The sequence below is a fragment of the Elaeis guineensis genome, chromosome 3 (assembly GCF_000442705.2).
Source record: "Elaeis guineensis isolate ETL-2024a chromosome 3, EG11, whole genome shotgun sequence".
NCBI lineage: Eukaryota > Viridiplantae > Streptophyta > Magnoliopsida > Arecales > Arecaceae > Elaeis > Elaeis guineensis.
In genome coordinates this window covers 106,189,261-106,207,054 of record NC_025995.2, presented here as the reverse complement: position 1 = coordinate 106,207,054, position 17,794 = coordinate 106,189,261, and the positions used below count along the sequence as shown (strand labels likewise).

General features: G+C 38.0%; 2 protein-coding genes across 2 annotated transcripts; one reads left to right on the top strand and one right to left on the bottom strand.

Moving 5' to 3' along the window:
- Positions 1 to 387: 387 nt before the first annotated feature.
- On the top strand, positions 388 to 4,122 carry LOC105041173 (small ribosomal subunit protein RACK1z). The gene is made up of 2 exons (XM_010918027.4): positions 388 to 1,356; positions 3,830 to 4,122. Exons 1-2 carry the CDS (start codon positions 484 to 486, stop codon positions 3,929 to 3,931), a joined length of 975 nt encoding a protein of 324 aa, XP_010916329.1. The 5' UTR covers positions 388 to 483; the 3' UTR covers positions 3,932 to 4,122.
- Positions 4,123 to 5,788: 1,666 nt separating this feature from the next.
- On the bottom strand, positions 5,789 to 16,110 carry LOC105041175 (ABC transporter G family member 7). The gene is made up of 11 exons (XM_010918032.3): positions 15,756 to 16,110; positions 15,052 to 15,242; positions 14,765 to 14,915; positions 13,778 to 13,910; positions 11,889 to 12,090; positions 10,931 to 11,207; positions 10,078 to 10,209; positions 8,389 to 8,609; positions 7,572 to 7,784; positions 7,391 to 7,475; positions 5,789 to 6,390 (listed from the first exon to the last, which is right to left on the bottom strand). Exons 1-11 carry the CDS (start codon positions 15,990 to 15,992, stop codon positions 6,229 to 6,231), a joined length of 2,004 nt encoding a protein of 667 aa, XP_010916334.1. The 5' UTR covers positions 15,993 to 16,110; the 3' UTR covers positions 5,789 to 6,228.
- Between the last annotated feature and the right edge of the window lie 1,684 nt (positions 16,111 to 17,794).

Genomic DNA, 17,794 nt, shown 5'->3' with positions numbered 1-17,794 from the left:
TTATTTGATTAGCTGGAACCTTTAATAAGTTTAAAATACAAACTTCCTCGGAATTCCAGACTTCCTAAAAAATATCGAACAGAATTTATAATCCCTGATTAAATGCTGGATTACATATTGCTCTTTTTTTTTTTTTTTTTGATGAGAGCAATAAGTAATCTAGCATTTAATCTGGGATTATAAATTAAGTTAACATTCTCTTTTTTGCTCTTTAAGTTAATATTCTCAGTTAAAGTCCGACTTTCGGCGGCACGCTGATGGCCCAAGGCCCAAGATAGGATCGTTTAGATAGACAGGGACATCTCGAAGCAGGCCAAAGAGTTGGCCCAGTCCGATCTGCATCCCTGATTCCTCTCCCAAAACCCTAACCACGCTATGCCGTATAAAAATCCCTCCCTTTCCTAGAGGAAATAACCTCGGCGGCGAAGAAAGGAGATCGGGATCGTATTCTCTTCCTTATCGTTCGTTGCGCATCCTACGGCCATGGCAGAGACACTGGTCCTTAAGGGCACCCTGCGCGGCCACTCGGGCGCGGTGACGGCGATCGCCGCCCCGCTGGACAACTCCGACATGGTCGTCTCCTCCTCGCGCGACAAGTCCGTCCTCGTCTGGCACCTCACCAAGGACTCCCCCGCCGCCGCCGCCGGCGAACCCGGCGGCTCCGCTTACGGCGTCCCCCGCCGCCGCCTCACCGGCCACTCCCACTTCGTCCAGGACGTGGTCCTCTCCTCCGACGGACAGTTCGCCCTCTCCGGCTCCTGGGACGGGGAGCTCCGCCTTTGGGACCTTGCCACCGGCGCCACCACCCGCCGCTTCGTCGGCCACACCAAGGACGTCCTCTCCGTCGCCTTCTCCGTCGACAACCGCCAAATCGTCTCCGCCTCCCGGGACCGCACCATCAAGCTCTGGAACACCCTCGGCGAGTGCAAGTACACCATCCAGGACGCCGACGCCCACACCAACTGGGTCAGCTGCGTCCGCTTCAGCCCCAACACCTTCCAGCCCACCATCGTCTCCGGCTCATGGGATCGCACCGTCAAGGTCTGGAACCTCACCAACTGCAAGCTTCGCTCCACCCTCACTGGCCACGGCGGCTACGTCAACGCCGTCGCCGTTAGCCCGGACGGTTCCCTCTGCGCCAGCGGCGGGAAGGACGGGGTCACGCTGCTCTGGGACTTGGCTGAGGGGAAGAGGCTCTACTCGCTTGATGCTGGGGCCATCATTTATGCTCTCTGCTTCAGCCCCAACCGCTACTGGCTCTGCGCTGCCACCCAGGACAGCGTCAAGATCTGGGACCTCGAGAGCAAGTCCATCGTCCAGGATCTCAAGCCGGAGACTCCCACCAGCAAGAACCAGGTATTGTATCAGATCCATGGCCCTTTTTACATCATCTTATTGTTATTTTGGAGTGAAATTTTGTTTTGTTAAAGTTTTTGATGCATAAAGATTGAATTTTTACTGTTTTCCTCCTCCTCGCTTTTTAATATTGCTAGTGTTCTATTTGTTGTGTTTGGATTTATTATGGTCTGTTGTTGTTGTTGTTAGCGCAAAATTAACGAGCATGAATCCGATATTATTTTGTCGGCAGCACATGTGTGATTTGCAAGATCTGGTTGTTAACATGATTGTCATGTTTGAGCATGGTGGGATATTCTCATGCTAAGTTCAGCGCAATTATTCTTTGTTATTTAAGTCTCAGAGTTTTTGCTAATTAATTTGCAAAGTAAGATCTTGTGTAAATTAAATTGCAGTTCCAGTATTGATTTGCTGCTTTCCTTAGTCTGGGAAAATTCTGTTTTTATTCCATAATTTCTGTTTAATCATTTCTTTTGCCTGTTTTATCTTGTTTTAAGTTATACCTTTAGTTGCTTTTTGGATGGAGGCTAGGAGTTTGTTTTGTATTACTTTAAAAAAAAGTGCTTTTATGATTTTTAAAACGAAAAACCCTTTTTTTGAAAAATAAAGGTGCGTTTGGTTACACTTTTTGATTTTTAAAAAATATATTTTTTTTTTATTTTTGCTATTGAGTAAAAGCAAAAAAGTAAAAAGTATGTTTGGTAACTTTGTTGCTATAAAGCAAAAAGCAACATTTGGGGACGGCAGATGAAGAGCTCGATGAGGGAGAATGGTTCAGAAAAGGAGGGAGAAGGGGATAGAGAGGTGAAGAGCTCGACAAGGGAGAAGGATTCGGATTCTTTACTTTTTGGTTTGGTGTTTTAGATATGTGAAAGCAAAAAAAAAAGCAGAAAAGTAAGTTTTGAAAAGCAAAAAATTTTTGCTTTGTATATAAAGTAATTATTTTAATTTTTTTTTATTTTTGATTTTTGCTTTTCATGGTGTTACCAAACATTGCTTTTTGATTTTTGCTTTTTAAAAATCAAAAAGCAAAAAAAATTTTTTTTTAATGGCTAACCAAACGCACCCTAAGTGTTAGGTAATATGATCAAAAAAGTACTGCGGGAAGAAAAGTCATCAGCATTTTAGGAGAAGAAAAGCCTTGTCCTTCTTTGCTTACAAAGCAGAAGCAACACCGACCATGTCGTAGAAATCTAGAATGTTTAGGGACCATTTGCCAAATGCTTTCTCGTATACCAGCATAACATCATATTCACTAGGCATGGTTAAAGTTTGAATATTTTACCACGAGAAAGGAGTGTCTTTTTTTTGCATGTCCACTGTGGAGAAAATGGTTAGTTGATTGGTTATGCGATTCACTGCTGGATCAGTAAACAGTATTTGTTTGAAGTATGTGTTGGCAAAACATATTTTTTGATATGATGACAGAGCACCTGTTCAAAATCTTCGTTTGTCAAGATGGTAAAATACAAAGCATCCTTATAATAGTTGTTCTAATGTATTTAGATCTGCTGTAATGATGCCTGCCCTCTCTGCAATTCTTATCAAGCTTTTTATTTTGGCTGATATTTTGGCTGAGATATTGGTTTGCATTAGTGTTGGGCAGGTACTCTGACATGGTATAGTTTATATGTTGGCTGTTTATTATATTGCCTGCTACAAACCTATATGTGTGTTTATTGGCTGATATGATAGCAAAATATCGTTTAAGATATTCTGATTTGTTTTTAAGGCAATACTTTGGTTATTAATCATTCAAATCAGCTGATATATATGGAAGTTAATCGATTCTTACCATATTAACCAAGATCACTGGAATCTTGGTTCCTATAATATTGGTTGAGATTTTCATAATCTTGGCTCTTTCCTTTGCAAAAGATTTAGGTCTCTATACATGGAGACCACAACTATCAAATGAATGGGTGACTAGGGGATGCTAATACAATGGGTTATGACGATGGGAAGTGTTTGGATATCTGAATGTCATCCCATCTGGCTTTTTTTTGGGGTTGTGGCTGCATACATGGAAAGCCTAAACTCTTGTTTTGTCCGAGATAAACTTAAGCCCTTGTTTTGTCTTGAGATAAACCAAGATCTCAGTATGGATGAGGCTTTGTGTAAATAGTGCATACCTAGTGGATACCCCAACTAAGTTTTCACCGAACCTCCAGGAGTAAAATGGGTATGAGGCCTCCTATTAGACCTCTTACCTGCCATGTATGGGGCATCAAAACCTGGATTACACTCATTCCGGGCACACAGTCTGGTACATGCGGCAGTACTCCAATCTCAGCATTGGGCACCCTCCAAGATGGCCAAGATCTTGTCAATTTAAAACTTTGGTTCTTAGTGACTATTGCATGTATGGTAGTGTTTCTTTTTTCAGAAAAAAGAAAAGAAAAACTATTATTCCGTCTGTTTGTACTATATGCTTGTTTAAGAAAAAGCTCATCTTCTCTTTCTATATTTGCAGATTCTATACTGCACAAGCTTGAACTGGAGTGCTGATGGAAGCACACTGTTTACTGGCTACACCGATGGTGTTATCAGGGTGTGGGGCATTTCTCGTTATTAGAAGCTGGCAGTTATGTCAGAGGTTTTGGTCTCATTTAACTTTTTTGAAATATTGTTCTTCAAGTGGGATGAGTTATCTGGTTAGCTTGCATTTGTCAATTTTGACTCAAGTATTTAGGTTGTGCTTTTGGAAATTTGAGTTTATTCTTGGCTCTGCCTAGAATAGATCTTTGAAGTTGCAGGTCCTTTCCAGACTATGGTGTTTCTGATGTCTTCTCTCTGGAAGGCATTATATCGTAGTTTTCACTGTTCTTATTTCTCTTCAATACTGTGGGGCATGTTTTAAGCTTACATGGTAGAATTGTTTACAGGGTAATGTTTGATTTTAATTGTTCATTGGTGCCTAGCTTAATTGTTACCTAGTAAGTAGTTTTTGACAGATTTTTATCCCATATGCATGTCAGTTCCATGCATGTAATAGTGATACCAATCTTTTCATGCCCAAAGGCCAGATTTTGTTGTAGAAATTACTTAAAGTGCTAATTATCCTGAAAATCTGCAGCTAGCCATTTGCATTAATTTAGCCTCAGGCTATTCAGTGCAGTGCTCTGATGTAATCCAAGCCTTTTCCTGTGGACGGGCACTAGCCATTCAGTGATGAAAATCTTGTCATGCTTCTAAAAGTTCTTGGTGGATATATTTAAATGATGAAACATATATCTACAAACACAATAGTGCTACTTATGTCTCCTGCTAGTCATGCCTCTTGTTAATTCACATTAGCATTTATGCCTCTTAGTTCTGTATAAAATATGTTTTGATTTAGGTTGCTTGAAGTAGTTCAAGCAAGGACATTATCACTATTTCAGTGGCATTTAGTTCAAAGATTCACTTCATGTATATTTCAGATACTATATCAGGGCTTTATGTACTATGGCAGATTTTTTAAGAACTTTACCAATTTTCCAGGCTACAAATGCTGGATTAGATTTAATGCGAAAATCATGTGAAGTGGTAAATTGATTATATCTGGGGATTTATTAGGGACATGCGTTACCATGAAATGCAACAGATTTGCGTATACTTCTGGCTTGGCCGTTCCCGAGTTCTGCACATTTCTTACACCCAGGCGGGGTTGCGCAGAGAAGGGCATCGAGCTCAGCTTGCCATTGTGCGTCCCTATTTCTTTTATTTATACTTCTTCAGTGATTTAATTTTCCCAGTATTCGTTACTATAATTTGTTACTATATCCATAAGATTAATGCGGAGTCCAGAAGCGCTTCAGTTGTGATGACAGTGATATACTTCTAGCGGCGAGTCTAAACGGACGCTTAAAGAATACCAACCATGTGCGTCATGCTTTTTTGGCTGAAATATAGGCAGGGTTTCACTAATGGCATTTAAATTGTGTAAGTCCCAACCAGAGTGCAGCGCGGGTGGTTGATGCCTTCCAAAGTTCCAAGTTTCCATTTTTGGAATCCCTTTCTAGAGCCATGATATCTCAACTTATGTGGAGATTTTGCAAGCTAATGCAGCGAGATTGACATGATGTGATGGTCCAGAAGAGAGATATGATTTCATGGGAAAAAAAAAACAAGACTATAGAAACGGTTTCCGATCGGTTCTATACATGATTTTGGTGATCGGTCTTGTCCAAAATTCTATTAGGTTCATGAAAATTAGTAATAGCAATTCTTTCGGCTAAGTCGCTTTTGATGTTCGTATGGTGGAATCAAGAAAGAGTGTGCCATGAGAGATAAGATAACTTTTATAAGTTTAACATATTTTTCGTTGCTAACAGAATAAGCAGAAAATGGCATTTTTCTTTTTTGAAAAAAAAGCAACAGATAACTTAAACGTATCATAAATAATTTAAAATATAATAAGATATTGCTTATCAATTTCTAAACCAGTATGTGTCCAAAGAAAGATCGAACAAATATCATTAATTGTTTCACTAATCGGGAAGAAAGAACTGGTTTAGCCAGTTCAAAAGCAACAAAACATGATTTTCAGCTTATCTGAACTAAGCCAGCATATATTTATTTGCCAAGAACTGAACATTAGGTTACCACCCACATGCTAGCAGTATTTGCATGCATTCATGCAGAAGTATATTGTATGCATTCACCATCATATCTAACTTCCAGTTATCTACGAGATGGAACAAACTTTGGTTTCAAACTTATCCAACATTAGGTTGCCACCCAGATCCCAGCAGTATTTGCATGCGCTCAATTCTTCCAGATGACTTGGGAACACAAGTTCATCTTTAAAATCCAACACCTGCTGCGCAAGCCTTTTGCAGAAGTCGACTTATTGTCTGATTATCTACTGCTGAACACGAATCAGTTCTGTTATTCTTGTTGCTGGTATTCTGGAGATAGAAGTTGCTGATACTTTGGTTTGTTCTTCTTAAGGAGAAGGTAAGTGGTCCAATACCAAAACATGAGTATCCTGCCCTGTGCAATTATCGTATGCCTGATTCGGCTATTTCCAAAAGAAAGCCTGTCCAGAGCCTGCCATAGAGGAAGATAAATTAAATAATGTTTTATTTACTGGAAAACAGATATCTGTTCTGAGTTAAAATCAAAGAATAAAGGAACTGAAAAACCCTAAGCCCATCAACATCCATATCTACAACATTTTGTTTACTTTTTATCTTTTTTAAGGAGAAGAAAAAACCAAGAAAATTGGACTAGGAATTCATGTTACCATGCATATTGAAGTCTATTGCTAAAAATTGTCTCAGCGCTCCATGTTTGTTACTGCACATTCAGGTTTAAAATTTTAGCATGGTGCTTAGTCAGCATCTGATAGTTACAGACTTCTTCCAGCTGAACTCTTGGAATCTTAGGGATAAATAGGTATTGGAGAGTCCCAGTAGTTTGGGAAGTATTATTCACACTGTAGGAACATTGTTAGCTATACCAAAAGTAGATTATAGTATACAATCATTTCCTTGTGATGGATATATGTATATATATATACCAGAAAAGGTAATTTTAGCTTGTATGTTCGCAACAGTTAAAAAAGCTATAGAGCTTTTGAACACTGAGAATATCTACCAGATTCTTAATCCCTCCCTTAATGCTCCTCTGCTGTGCTGACCAGTGATTAACAGCGTTCAGTCTCATAATAAGCAGAGACACCTTCAGGTGTCGAAGTATCTCAGTCAGTCCTATTGCCATGTTAGTGCACAAAAGCCCATTCAAGGATTTGGTCTTGATTCCTGACACTGGTCTTATGATAAAAAAATACCATTCAGATGGAAGATGTGACTGGTGCACAGATCTGGTCTAACGTACGTTAGCTATTCTGGGCTAGCCATTTCTACTACAATGACAAAGTGTCTGGAAAAAGCCATCAAGTTCTCAAAGAATCTAATCTTGTTTCTATTTATGATCTACCAGTATCTGTAAGTACACTTTCAAGTTCTCAATCAGCCTATTTATATCTCACTTCAGCCCAGAAGAAATTGTTATGCTGTTGAGAAAAGACTACAACATCTATTGATACCTGTTCTCCAGTTTGTATATCAAATGAATGTTGATGGTCAAATTGGAGTCCACTAAATTCATTGATGCAGAGCCCCTGAAAAGCCCTGAAAGTGACAAAAACAAATAATAATGCTCAGACAATCATCACCTAGGGGACCACCTCATGTACCAGCTTGCAAATTCATAAATACAAGATATACCATCTTATGAGGGAGACTCGAGGGATCCATCGAAAAATCACAGGCGTATTCTCAGCATTGACATAATAGCCCCCAAAGACGATGAACACAGTCATAAGGGATGGTCCCACGGCCATTGCTGCTTCAGTTGTAGGAACCATAGCCCCAACAGTAAGACCCATTGCTGATGCAGCAAATGACTCCATTGTCACAATGCCACAAAATTTTGCAAATCTGAATTCCAAATTTCATGTCAAAGGCTTTAATGAACTTGGCCGAGTTACCAAGAAAGATTTCAAATGAACCAAATCTCATATTCTAAATAAGAAAATAATGGCTTAATGTATGAAAGCATATCAAGCCAGGTGCCCAATTTCTAATTTTTGACTCATACTAACTTTTGCTGACAAGGTGAGCAAGACAAAGATGCGAATGGTAAGACAGTCCCATGGAAAAAACTCAAGGATAAAGTCAAAATGAATATATTTTAAGCATAGATGATGCATTAGGAAAGAGAGGTAGAAAAGCCAGTCGAGATGGTAAGAGCTCATGCAAAGCCAAAAAAAAAAAAAAAGGCAGAACCCAATGAAGATGGTCTGGGTTGTGTTGGAGTCGAGAAAAGGCCTAAATAGACACCGTACGGAGGGAGTGGAAAGACCATTAAATATATGCAAACAGTATAACATAAATTTAAGAAAGCATTATGAATCTAAATGCCAAATAGTTGGAAAATGACACTTAGAATGCAATTTATAGCCAGCATCATTGTGCAAGAGAAGTTTGTAGCGTTCCTATAAGATTGACTCATAAGAATCTAATGTTGCAATACATAGTTTACCTGGATAGAGTAGGATGCAAACGAGCCATGGGATAGAGAATTGTCCCAAACATTAATGGGAATGCTGTTCCTACAGGGATTTCAGCCAGCAATTTAGATAATAAGTACGGACCCAGTGCATAGGAACCCTTAGCACGCTCTCTGTCTACTATTGCACGTTCCTTTGGAAATACACCTGCCGTCTTTGTAAGGGCTGCCATTGCTGTGTTTATTGCGGCCACCTTCGTACATATATTCAACAAAAACAAAGAGACATATATCAATGCTTAACACATTATGAAAATTTTGAAGTTCTTTACTGAGTGTTTGACAAAGGAGACTACACTACCATAATCAATGATTGCTACTACTATTTGTTGGCAAGTCATAAATTTAGGTTCATCGAGAACTTTTCCAATGAAGCCACAAATGTAATAATACCATTATTTGAGGAGGATAAATGAAATATAAAAGAGACCATATATATCCATGTACTTAGTGGTTCAATGATATGTAAAATTAGCTGAAAAAGACCAAGTCTTTGGTGTTTCAGGTGCAAGCAACTGGTGCCGCAAAGTTTGTGAAAAATGTCCAGTCAGGAGGGTAGAGCAGCAAAAAATTGATTGAAACATCCAATAGGCTTCAAAACACAGCTTTCATCAATAAGAAAAGTTTAACTTACAAACAAAAAAAAAGAAATACCATGCAACCATCCTCCAATGCCAGCAGATGGACAAAAAGTAGTTGGCAGGTTCTGTACCAATTAATGCTGAACATAATCTGTTGTATGATTATCTAAATATGCTCCTTTTATGGCTGGACATTGTCATGTCAATTTGTAACAATTAGCTTTCAATCTGTAGGTTGGAAATAGTATCCAAACCTAATATCCATATTAGGGCACTTTCATTGCTCCTTAGGTCCAGTTCTTTCATTAAGAAAACCTATGCCTCTGTAGTAAATGTTTATATATTATTTACCATTCTCTTGGATCAATAAACATTTCTATTTAAGGAAAAAAAGGGCATTCTGAAGCTTACAAAACATCCAATATGCTGGATGCCCTGCTTGCCACATGTGTCCTGAAGGTGAAGAGTGAAGACACACTCAGGGTCTTTCCAACAGCATAGTCAAGTTACTGAGCTCACATTTTGTCAAAAGAAGTCACCACTGCCAACTGGTCTTTTCAGGGTACTGAAGTATACATTTATTCGTTTACTTGTAACTTGTAAGGTACTGAAATGTCCACGGATTGGGTTTTTTCAAGGTTGTCATGTTGAGGCACCTAGACAATTGACATCAGTACCAAATGTTCACGTTACCTTGAGATTTCATTGGCTGAGCTGATTGACTGGGAGATTTATTTTCTCATTCTAACCACACATGATTTAATACTGCTTCATGGAGTTCTTGATAAATATAGAAAGACACCATTCTCAGGCTAACTAAAAAGGAAAGAAAATGAGAGAATTAAAGGATATTATCAGTTGCAAGACTAGGCTCATGTTGTTTGATTTGGCATTTGAAAGAACTTCCATATTTTAGAAGATTAATAGCTCTTTGACCATTGTAGTGTTTAAGCAACAGATGTTATAAGATGTTAAGATTCATCATATAAAAGGTGTCCATGAAGCTTTAATCCACTGAACAGAACCTTTAAAAAAATAAATATAAGGCATTAGGACCAAAAAGCACAAGGATGATGCATACCTGAAGAAGTCCCATCCTATCTTGTATTGAGGTCTGACTTTTACCCATTCGCCAAAAGACTGATCCAAATATGATTGCTGATGCAATAGACATTCTTGTCCTAACTTTGTTTGTAGGTCCATCACGAGAAGCCTAAGCATGACAGAACCCTTGAGTGTTGATTGATATGAATTCAAAAGGTGATTATGGAATAACATGATTATCAATTCAAATTGCTCATGGATAAAAAAGTTCCAAAGGTTCATTCATATAGAATTATAGACGTTGATGATACATTACTAATTATTACAAGACCAGCAGTTATAACTGCATAATTGGAATACCTTCTTTGGGATCTGTTTTCACACATTGATTTGATGTACCTTGCAACTTGCAACAATGATCTGATCCTGATTATTATCTCATGGTTATCCTACTTTGAACAATGACATGAGTTCATTTTCACATAGCAGCAATGTGACATCGAGCAATAGGCCTGTTCCAATTCGTTCAGGATTGACCTTTCATCATATTTTCTTACTTAACAGTCCACATCCTTCATTGTACTGAGATTTCTCAAATCTTTGACAATAGCATATGATTTTTAAAAATATAAGGGCTTGCTTGGATTCATGGGCCAAAAATCCCATAGGATTCATGGTTTAGGCCAATACAATTACGAAAAATGAGCTTGGATTAGGCTTGTAGCTAGAAATATCCAGGAGCCTGTGGAGAGGGCTGGCCCCAATCCCATGGGAAGAAAAAAATGACCTGCTGTGGGTCATTTTTGGCCCATGAATCCAAACAGGCCCTAAATATTAAGAAATAAGCACACAGTGAAACTGAAAGGGGAAAAAGAATGAATGACATTAACCTGCATCCATGCTCGTTTAAGGAGTAACCAGAACTGCCTCCACCAACCACCTCGCTTCTTAACTACAGATTTCCTATGCAACTTTGCTGGAACTTTGGAGACCTCCCATTGCATAATTGGACTAGTGCATTGAATAGTTGGAGTGCTTTTAGAGAATGCATCAACAAGATCATCAATCCTTCTCTGGGAAGAATGTACACTTTCAGCTGAGCTGTAATCAATTGATATGAGATCAGCCAAGAACTCAGCAGGGTTCACATGGTCCGGACAATGATACCTGACACGGCAGCATCAGAAAAGTCAAAAGATTTAACGGTACTAAGTTAATATAACAGAAAGTCAAAATCACGAGGTAATATGCAAGTATAGAAGCATTTCTTTTGATACCTGCTGGAGTTAGCATGCAAGAATAAGTCAGCAGAATCTATTTCTAATTCAAAGATGAGAATAAGCAACATTTATTAAGAAAGCCATGATGACAATTTTAGAGTTAGTGCATCTTCATCTCCATTGCATTTATAAACAAAGGGGAAAAGAACCAGAATGGTATGCAAAAGAGTAAGAATATATGGGACAGCAAACACACTCATAAAAAGGTTTTTTTTTTTTTAACCTTTTTTTGAGTAGACAAACTCATAGAATGTTAGCAAGGAAAAGAGTGAACCATAGCCATATCCATGATTAATATATAGTGCAGTTAAAAGGGTTATATCCATCCTTATTAACATTAATCATTTAAGTATATTTACTTATAAAAGCTAATGAGAATGCATTTGCTCCAACACTTGCTTTTCAAGTTTCAATTTCATAAATTTGAAAATGTCAGCAGCATAGAAACAAAAATTTGATGCTGCATAAGAACAAGACATGGTACCAATACATGTAATTTAAAGCAAGTTGTATAAATATTTTAAGCTTTGAAACAATGATAGGATGCAAAAGGTGGAAAAGTTGTAACCCAAAATTTGCGAAGTATGTCAAAGGTTCATCTTTTGCAGGACCCATGTAAACAACTGCCCCCTCTGATAACAACACAATGTCATCAAATTTGACATATACCGAACTTCTAGGCTGGTGTATGGAGCATATCACAGTATGTCCATCTTCTGCAAGCTGTCGAAGAGTTTCCATAACCTTCTCTGCCTGGAATGCATCCAGACCTGCATGAACCACAGATAATTCCGTTGACATTCACAAAATCAAACAGACCTACCATTTTTGACTGGCTAGGAAAAATGTGTAAGAAAAAGCTGATAATACAACCCTGAGAGATCAAATGTCAAATTTAGCTTCCAGTCTGGTGAAAACAATAAACAGAAGAAATGTTGGATTGTTCTTTGATACTTTAAATATTCGATCAGTATCTTTAAATAGTACAAAAGTTTAGTCCAAGAAAACCAAGATAGCAGTTAACTCACACCCACATGGTACAACTATCAGCTCACACTGCTTAAATGCAGAGAGCAAATGCCTGCCATGAGCTATGTTTGCAAAAATGAGAACCGATACAAAGGTATTGACAGAGAAATATAAATGTATGGTAATTGTTGGCCTCAAAGTTGAGGCTCCCATAAGTCCAGGACATGTTTAAAAGATTATCCAAACTGTGGCCTTTTCTTTCTAAACTTAGTGGATTGGTATGGTTATCTTCTTCCTCTTGACTGTGAACTTGATGAAAATGTTACCATCTAGCTGCTCCATCCTCTCTAAAACCTTGCTGTCAAGTGGATCACTAGCTCTGGTTACTTTGAATGCATTGGAGCAAAGCATCCTATAATTGACATAATGTTGCTACTAGAATATGCTCCAGAAAAGTGAAAGCATACGTATATGTATGGAAGCCTTCAACTGGAAGAACAAAAGGAATCGAGGAAAAATATGGGGGCATCGTTCTTTTATTAAGGAAATTCCATGGTTGTTTATCCTTTGTTCATCCAACCTTTTCATATTAAGCGGTATTAAGTCTTATAGTAGTAGATGATAGGAGCCAAGCAGGAAAAATAACTGGTAGTATGTTGCATTTTTACGATTCACTTTTCATTATGTTGCATTTTTATGAATTATTCTTCAGCTAAATCATCTCCAACATCTTGAGTTAAATATTTCACCTGAGCAATAGATCTATCTATATAACAAAGGTTTTGAAATTATTTTTATTTACATCAAATAATAAGCACCAAATCATTATATATTTTTTCAGGAATTTCTAATGGACGGCAAACTTGAAAAAGGTAGAAACAGGTCAGCAATGATGCCTTTCACAGACCAGTATATCATTTTCAATGCTGAAACTTGAATAGTATAGTTATGTTGACATATTTGATTCTATGTAATTATTTTCTTTAACTTAATCACTGGCTCAAGACATAAGATATGCTAGGTTAACACCACCTCTACCCTCCATCAGCACACAGCTCCTACCATACAAGGCCCACTTGCTGTTGTTTTGGGTGTGCTAGCAGCATTTGTAGGAATTGCCAGGCTGCATCACATGTATGTAGACCGCACCTCAAACTTAATCAAAAAGCCTAACCTCCAGCCTGGAACTAGTCTTTATTTTCACTTGACCAATTCATTAGTAAAAAATAATATAAACACATCTAAAAAGTTCACATTGCAAGACAATGTATTAAACTATGAAATGTTAGTGGATCACATGTTCAATTATTTGTTCAAGCAGATGGCTGGGTTACAACTTTTTTTCAAAAGTACATATCTCTAAAAGAAATCTGATTAGTTATTCACAGACCAAATTGCTAAATAGTGATAAAGAAGATACCAATAAGTTATTTGGAGAAGACAAAAAAATAGTGGTGTTGGTAATTGGTGATGAAAACACAGTCATACCAGTTGTAGGTTCATCTGCAAAGATAACAGATGGACTAGCAATCAGTTCACAAGCAAGTGACAGACGCTTCTTTTCACCACCACTAATTCCACGAGCTTTTGCATCGCCAACAATAGAATCAGCACAGTTGACCTTTTGACAAAAATAAAAAATATTCAACAAAAAATAAAAGAAGATAAGTACAGCTTGTACCCTGTATCCATTACATAGAAATTGAAAAGAATGAATTATAAAAACTAGAATTTGCCAAAGGTACAATTTTCTCACCCAAAACATTTATTTCTTCATGGGCACAAATCTTTCAAAATTAGTTAGTTGATAGTTTTTTTTTTTTCCCATTTTCAATCAAATAAATGGAAGAAAAAAGTCTGATCAACATGACTTGAAAGTTCTAGTATTGATAGAAATAAATAAAATAATAAATAGGTAATGAAAAGATGAGATACATTTTAAGAGACTTTGACCAAGAAAGGATATGCATTAAGCTGAGAGTGAAAGAAGCTTGTTGCAACTCACAACAACTTTGCAAAAATTTTGGTATATCTAATGACTTTTAGGAAAAAAATTTCTTTCAAATTTTAAGGGTCTACTAGGTTTTGTTTTGGTTTAACTTTCAGTTGAACAACATGAGTTGCAGTTTTGGCCATTTTGGCAGTTTTTGATCCCGTACAGATTGATCATGAATTCTCGATTAAAATTCAAATATTTCAGTTTTGACTTCTCTTTTGGAGGTTCAGAAAAAAAAAAAAAAAAAAAAAACTCCAGACATCAGTCAATTGGCTTCCTTGATTGGTCAGCCAACTTTCAAACCTGAAATAGACCTCCTGATTTGTTGACTGAAGAACCAATTTTCCTTCTTGGTGCATGTCTCGAGTTTCAGTATCACTATGTTAAATTATCCAAAACTTTTATTATATGCAAATGGCATCGGTCACAATCCTTTGCTCCACCAATTTATCTTATTTTAATGATGATACCAAACTTACCAAGCCCAATCGGAATAGGAGCTGGCTCACATACTTATCCTTCCTCTCTGCAGACAATGACTCGGGAAGCTGGAGCTCAGTAGCAAGTGAAAGTGTTTCCCGAACTGTCAGCTGCGAGAAAAAAAGGTCCTCCTGTCTCACATAAGCAATCCTGCAAAACCACATATTTGCTTTGTTCTGAAAGAACTTCAAAATCTATTCACCAAGGCAACTTATTTTGACAAAAGTTTCACCGTTCTTGAACAATCCACAAAGAAGTACCGACAACCAGACACTTGGAAACTTACTTATAACCTCCAGTTGTTCTTGGCCGTCCATTGACATCTAGATGCCCGGTAAGACGCAACCTGGGGGACGCTGCAAGCTGCCCAGCGAGCACATTGAGCAATGTGGTCTTCCCTGACCCCGATGGCCCCATGATTGCTAGTAATCTTCCTGGTTTGGCCTCCCCACTCACATTTGTCAGCAGAAACCTCACCTAAGAAATGCATTATAACGAAAAAAAAACAATTAATTTGAGTGTCTACAATGTTCTTCGTAGCCAAATTTTCCATGTCTCCCTGTTGAAATTGACATATACAACCGAGGTATAAGAATGAATCAATTATCTAACGATGAAAGAAAAGATGGCAAAGAATTAGAAACCAAAAATTACAGTGAAACATAGAATTCTACATTAACTTGGGTATTGGACGAGAAATATGCTGTATATTAAAAGAAAGGAGGTATTGTTAATATTAGAAGAAATATCATGAATTCACGAATATGTATGATATAAATTCACCAATCAAGAAACAGCTCGAGACCTCGTGCCAGGTCGGAGACAATGTGGGGACGGAGCAAGTTAGCAAAGCTTCGGCTCTCGTGCTAACCTACACAACCCTATGGGAGCAAGATAGCGTGACGATGCACTGTGGACTAACTCACGCGTGCAGTGAGGAATCCGATAAATGGACAGAATAGTTAGGAGGTCTCGTCGCCGTCGGCTTACCGTTTTTCCTCGCTTGTCGGAGAGGGAGCAGGTGATGCCGCTCCACTGGATGGTGACTGGAAAGACCTTGGCGGAGTCCGGAGCCTCCTCGTCGTCGGCGATCTTCCCGGCATCGTCCGACTGCTCCTCCTCCTCCGGCGCCAGGGCGGGGCCAGGGCCGGTGATTGCCCGGAGGAAGAACGCCGCAGCCAGCGCCGCCAGGAGCTGGCCCAACCCTTTTCCGCCGATGCCCACCATCTCTCTTGCTCTCTATCTCTCAGCTCGCGCTCTGTCACTCCTGCTCTATTTGTGCGAGGGATAGCTCGGCATCTGTCGCCGTAAAAATTGGGATGCGGACGAAAACAGAGAAGGATTTGATCCCCCTGCAAGCCGGAACGTGTGGCCACAGTCGCTTGCTTGCTAACTAATGCGAGACCGGTCGAGAAAATGGGCCGGGAGAGCAAATAGGTCCAGGTTATCGGTCCGTTTCTGATTTGGGCTGGGTTAGACATGTGTCGTGTTAAGAGCTGGCCCAATCAAATCTTGGTGCCTCCTTTTTCTTTTTTTTTTTTTGGTACACAGGATGCTCCTTTCAATGGCCATGGAAGAACAATGGCACAGCACCAAGATAAGGTCCACAAAACAATGGCCTAAAGAACAGGGAATGTTGTGTGTTGTCTCTTTTATATATATATATATATAATTCCTTAAATTTGGCGAGAAAAATATGTTTTTTTAAAAGTATCTACCAAATTCTTGTGCGAAGACAACGGATTGATGGGACCTATATCCAAATGAAGGTTGTGAGATCGAACGTATTTGTACGATATGGGATCAAATCCCACCATTTTGGAAGCGGTAGGGGCTTAGGAGCTAGGAGATCATTGGGCATTGTGGAATCTCATCTAGAAAGGAAAATCTGCACTCCTTTGGTACCTGAAAAAATAATGTTGAGGACTCTGGGAACATTGAATTGTAGTATAATGTGTCTAATTGATGGGCATGAATACTAGGTTCGATGTAACGTGCATAAATAGAGGAACAGATGCTAAGGTAGATTGAGCTGTACAAATGTATGACGTTTGACATGTAAATTTACTTGGATTTTAAAATAATTAAACTATCATACGATGATTTTAATGGATGTCTGTCCAATTCTAGGGTTTTGAGCTCTAAATGCATGTTCGTTCAGGTCTCATACGTGTCTTCTCGAAGGAGAGCCATCTCATTTATTGGATGCTGTATGTGGTCCAAACATGATGCAGACAATCTTTTCTTCTACGTCTCCTTAAAGTTTGGTCATAAATTTCTTGAGTCTTTTCAATACAAAATCTTTATTTATCATAAAAAATAAAAAAAAAAATCGATCATATGAGCTCTGCCATACAAAATATATTTTTACATGTAAAATTTATTTCTACCCTATGTGATACACAAAACTCAGAAAGTTACGCACATATTACATGCATATGAATGAAATGCATATCAGTGAGCAGAGACTAATTGGAAATAACAAACTTTTTCATTCATTTTAATTATTTAATGAGAAATAACTTAACATTGGGCAAAGAGAAGGATAAAGTGATGTGTATAGACATCAACGGAGATAAAAATAAAACTGATATATATATATATATATATAATGTGTGTCTCTATTTATATGGAGCTATTATATATGAAATTTTATTTACTATGTACTTGATATTAGTTAGCACCCACATAAACAAATTTTTTAAAGTGAAATGTACTTTGTGCCTATCTCTCCCTCCATAAATATAAAAGAGAGCTACAATGATGATATCCAACGATATCCATTAAAAATATATATTTATTTATTAACTTATATATTTTATTTTAAAAAAATTATAATTATAAAAGTATGATTCCATATAGCTATAAATTCAACTATCACTTGTCTTTCGAAAACAAACCATATTCAATCCATTTCAATCGGTAATCATAAGATTCATGCATTCATCATTCACTATCTACCAAAAATGACATGATTTGAATAATTTTTGTTTCCAAGATAGTTTTTTAAATTTTTCTTCATTTTTGTT